At 65.7% G+C, this 4060-nt stretch overlaps 1 protein-coding gene across 1 annotated transcript in view; it reads left to right on the top strand.

Moving 5' to 3' along the window:
• BPIFB4 (BPI fold containing family B member 4) overlaps positions 1 to 3492 on the top strand; it is a 5700-nt gene extending 2208 nt beyond the window's left edge. Inside the window, exons 5-15 of the mRNA XM_026041971.1 lie at positions 128 to 188; positions 377 to 437; positions 589 to 680; positions 970 to 1179; positions 1375 to 1428; positions 1883 to 2053; positions 2151 to 2218; positions 2385 to 2427; positions 2907 to 2970; positions 3187 to 3263; positions 3412 to 3492. Coding sequence (XP_025897756.1) covers positions 128 to 188; positions 377 to 437; positions 589 to 680; positions 970 to 1179; positions 1375 to 1428; positions 1883 to 2053; positions 2151 to 2218; positions 2385 to 2427; positions 2907 to 2970; positions 3187 to 3263; positions 3412 to 3435 — 925 coding nt within the window. The 3' untranslated portion in view covers positions 3436 to 3492. The remainder of the gene's footprint in view (positions 1 to 127; positions 189 to 376; positions 438 to 588; positions 681 to 969; positions 1180 to 1374; positions 1429 to 1882; positions 2054 to 2150; positions 2219 to 2384; positions 2428 to 2906; positions 2971 to 3186; positions 3264 to 3411) is intronic.
• The last annotated feature ends 568 nt before the right edge of the window (positions 3493 to 4060 follow it).

The raw sequence follows: 4060 nt of genomic DNA, 5'->3' as shown, positions 1-4060 counted from the left end.
TTTCCCTTTCCCTTTCCCTTTCCCTTTCCCTTTCCCTTTCCCTTTCCCTTTCCCTTTCCCTTTCCCTTTCCCTTTCCTTTTCCCTTTCCCTTTCCCTCTGTCACGCCGTTCCTGTGTTTTTCCGCAGCCTGCTCCCCATTGTGGACAACCTGCTGGCCACCGTCCTGAACAGGCTTCTCCCCAGCCTGGTAAGTCGGTGGCGCCTTCGTGTGCAGCCCTGCGAGCAGAGCCGGGTCCAGCCTCCGCGTCCCCATCGCCCCAGCTGTGCCAGGGCGTTGCAGGCAGGGCGGCGAGCCCCGTTTCCCAGGGAATACCGGGTGCAAATGGGCTGTCCTGTGTCCCGTCTGCCCCGATGCCGACTCACACCCTCCCGCAGCTCTGCCCTGTAGTCGACGTYGCCCTGGGCCTCGTCAATGACCAGCTGGAGCTGGTGAACTGTAAGTAGGTGCCCTGCACCTCGTCCCTGCCCATGCATYCCCCCGCTCCACCCATGCCCAGGCCCTGCGGCATCCAGGGGCTTTTCCAGGGGAAAAGGAGCGGGTGGGCAGGGGCAGCCGGGGCCACTCCTACCTCCTTCTGTGCACCCAGCGCTGGTGCCGCTGGGCTTGCTGGGCAGCATCCAGTACACGGTGTCRAGCCTGCCACTGGTGACCGGCCAGTTCCTCGAGGTGGACTTGAACGTGAGTCCTGGTTCTCGAGCTTCTCTCTGGGGTGTTTGAGAGGGGCTGCGCTCGGGGCTGCCCCCAAGGGTGGCTGGGCAGGAATCCCACCGCGGCTGCTCCGTCCTGGGGCTGCAGCAGCGGGAAGCGTCGCGGTGACGGACAGGCTGCTGTACCCGCGGCCATTGCACCTCAGACGGAGCTTAGGTTGAGCAGGAAAAGACGAGTATCACTGCGCACGTGTCACAAGTATCGCTGCAGCCTCCTGCAGCGTTTCTATGGGCTTGGACTCTCCTCCCTGGTGCTGCAGACTGTGGTGGGGCGCGTGGCAGGAGGCCTGGTCGACCACCCCCTGGGCCCACCGGAGGCTGCGCCCACGCCAAGGGTCCCCATGCCCCCGCTGCCACCCATGCCGGACAGCAGCTCCTCACAGCTGGGCCTCTCCGTGAGCTTCCTGAGCTCCGTGCTGGCCATGCTGCAGAAGCAGGGGGTCCTGGAYGTGGACATCTCCAGCGGGATGGTGAGAGCAATCCCAGGATGGGGCAGGGGAGGCTCTGCTGGCTCTGGAGCTCGGAGGCGTTAAGGGGGTCCCCTGAGCGCTCTGGCAGCACGGGAGCGTTCAGCAGCTATCTGGGGTCCTGCGTGCCCCGGAGCAGGGGGATCCTGCTGCAAAGGGCTGCATCCCAGCGCGGTGTCCCCTGCTTCTCCGCCGCAGTTTCCGGAGCTGCCGCCGCTGACGACATCGACGCTCGGAGCCCTCATCCCGGCGGTGAGTGAGCCGGATCCAGACAGCCCCCGGAGCCGGGGAGCCCTCCTGGTGCCTCCTGCCTGGAGGCCTCTGTGGCCGTGAAAAGAGCTTGGAAGGAGGGCGGGAACTGAGAGCTGCAGCAGCCCAGAGCCTAATTTGTCACCTTGGGCTCATGCACAGCCCCAGTGTCACAGCCGAGCCTCAAACAGCCTCCGGGCRTCTCGCTCGGAGAGGGGCTCCTGTGCTCCCCTTCCCAGAACCGGGCTCCCTGCACGGGCTCCAGGCTTTCCAGGCTCAAAGCCACCTGAATCCCGCGGCTCAGAGCGGGGCTGGACAGCAGCAGAGCTGTCCCGGCGGCACTGGCTCCCAGCGCTGCCCTCGCAGGCGGCTCGTCCTCGTCCTGTTTGCTCGCTTGTCCATGCACCAGCGGCACCCGGGCTCCTGCCACCCCCTGCTCTCCCGCTGGGTGCCGCAGGTTTTCCAGGCTTACCCCGAGTCGCACGAACTGCTGCTGAAAATCGCCGTGCCCAAAGCACCGGCGGTGACCTTAAAGAAGAACAAAGGTGTGATCCGKCTCACGGCCGCGGTGGAGGTGATGGTGCTGCACCCCGACGACGTGCAGAAGTCGCTGTGCCTCCTCAATGCTGTGGGTATCCGGGAGGTTCCCGCCGTGCTCCGGAGCCGGCGGCAGAGCCCGCGCGCAGCGGCGCCGGGGCAGCCCTGAGGCCGCCGCTCTGCCGCAGGACGCTGCTCTGCTCGCCCGCTTCTCGGTGGAGGAGAACAGACTGCGGATCAGCGTCACCCTGGAGAAGTAGGTGCTGCGCTGGCCTCGCCCGGCACGCGGGGCACAGAAACGCTCTAATGCCTGCGGCGGGACCTTCACAAAGGATGATTCCAGGCTGCTGCAAATACAATCAACTATCAAAGGAACTGCCTTCATTTTACCAGTTTCTGCCCTTTTCTTTTCTCCCCTGCAGGACTGAGCTCTTCTTGGTGTCTTCATCCATTGGCAACTTTGATGTAAGAGCACAGCCGGGTTCAGCAATGTGTGAAACCCACCGCAGGGGGCAGAGTGCTGATAGATAACAGTTCAGAAGAAATAAGGGCAGGTTGGGGTATAGCTTTGGTGTCGTGTTTGAAGCAGGTACTTTCTTTTTGGAGATGTGTTTATCCCATGGAAGATCCACCRGCAACTTGCAGGCAACATTCTGTAAATCCGTGTGTGTGAAAAGTAGGAACAGGAAAGGGGAGATCACATTGTGGTCCTGCGCCCTGGATGCCCAGGGCAGAGTGACGGAGCGGGAGTGATCTGCACTCCGTTTGGGGGAGCGGGTTATACTGCCTGATTTGCTGTTCTTGATGCAAAACAAACAAGCGGGAGGGCTCTGCAGGGGCATCTGTTTGCACTGGAAGTTGGGCACTAGGTGGTGAAGGAAGGTCCTGCAGACGGCGCGAGCAGAGCAGCTCTGCGCCGGGCACTGACCGTCTCCTTGCTGCAGACCTCGCTCCTGGACATGCTGGTGCAGAAGATTTTCGACGTGGCCTTCCTGCCCATCATGAACAGTAAGGCTGCCCCGCCGGGCCCTGGGAAAGGGGCTCTTCCYCACGCAGGGCAAGCGCTGCTTGGCTCTGCCGGAGCCCCGCGGCCGCGGGAAGCCGAGCTCTGTGCGAGGCAGGGCTGGGAGCAGAGGAGCCGCTTCGGGAGGGGAGGCCACGGGCAGAGGGCTCGAGCAGCCGTGGGGGTCCGTGCGCGCCGCGCTCAGCGCGCTCTGCCCGCAGGCATGCTCGGAAGAGGCATTCCCCTCCCCAAGCTGCTCAACATCGACTTCAGCCACGCCGACGTGGACGTCATTGAGGTGAGTGTCGGGAYGGCCAGGTCTGTACCCCGGAGCATCCCGAGCATCCCGCCTCAGCTCCCGGGCGGGCAGGCTGCTGTGTGCTCCGCTGCCGTGGGAAGCACACGTGGATGGAGCTGGACACAAGGAYGCCCCTTGGCCCCTCTAGGACCTGCTCGTGTTGTCGGCGTGAGCCAGGATGTGGCTCGGAGATGGAGYCCCGCGTTGGACACCCCCTCGGGAGCAGCGGAGCAGCCAGCAGGGCCCCGGCGCCCCAGCAGCGGCAGCGGTGGCGCGGGCTGCACCGCGGCTCTCGCGGGACGGCGGGCGTGCGCCCGGCTCTAATAAAAGCAGCCCCCCCGCAGGCGCACGGTGCCTCCGAGCTGCTGCTCCGGGCTGGGCCGAGCGGGACGCAGCCCCGGGTGGGAGGGGGCGGGCGAGGGAAGAGCCATCCCGGGGGAGAGCCGCAGCCGGCCGGATCGCCTGCACCCGCTGCAGGGCTGGGGCGCCTTCCCACCGGGAAGAGGGGCGCTCCGTGCCGGGCCTGGCTAGCTCCTGGGGCTGCGCCTGGTCTAACGGGGCGGGATTGCAGCCCGCGGTGGGAAGCGAGCRCCCGGCACCCTGCACGGCACCGGGAGCACCGCGGGACGGGCCCATGGTGGAGCACAGGCGGCCGCGGTGCCGGCACTGCCCCGGGAGGCCACTGCAGGCCGGGGCTCCGGGGTGACACGGGCATGCCGGGACGGTGCCCGTGTGAGGCTGCACCGCTGCAGCTCCCTTACCTGGTACTCCTTCGTCACGGTCTGCCGGAAAATGCT

This window comes from Nothoprocta perdicaria, unplaced genomic scaffold, assembly GCF_003342845.1.
Source record: "Nothoprocta perdicaria isolate Ctin4 unplaced genomic scaffold, notPer1 scaffold_3, whole genome shotgun sequence".
NCBI lineage: Eukaryota > Metazoa > Chordata > Aves > Tinamiformes > Tinamidae > Nothoprocta > Nothoprocta perdicaria.
This window is presented reverse-complemented; position numbering and strand designations above follow the sequence as displayed.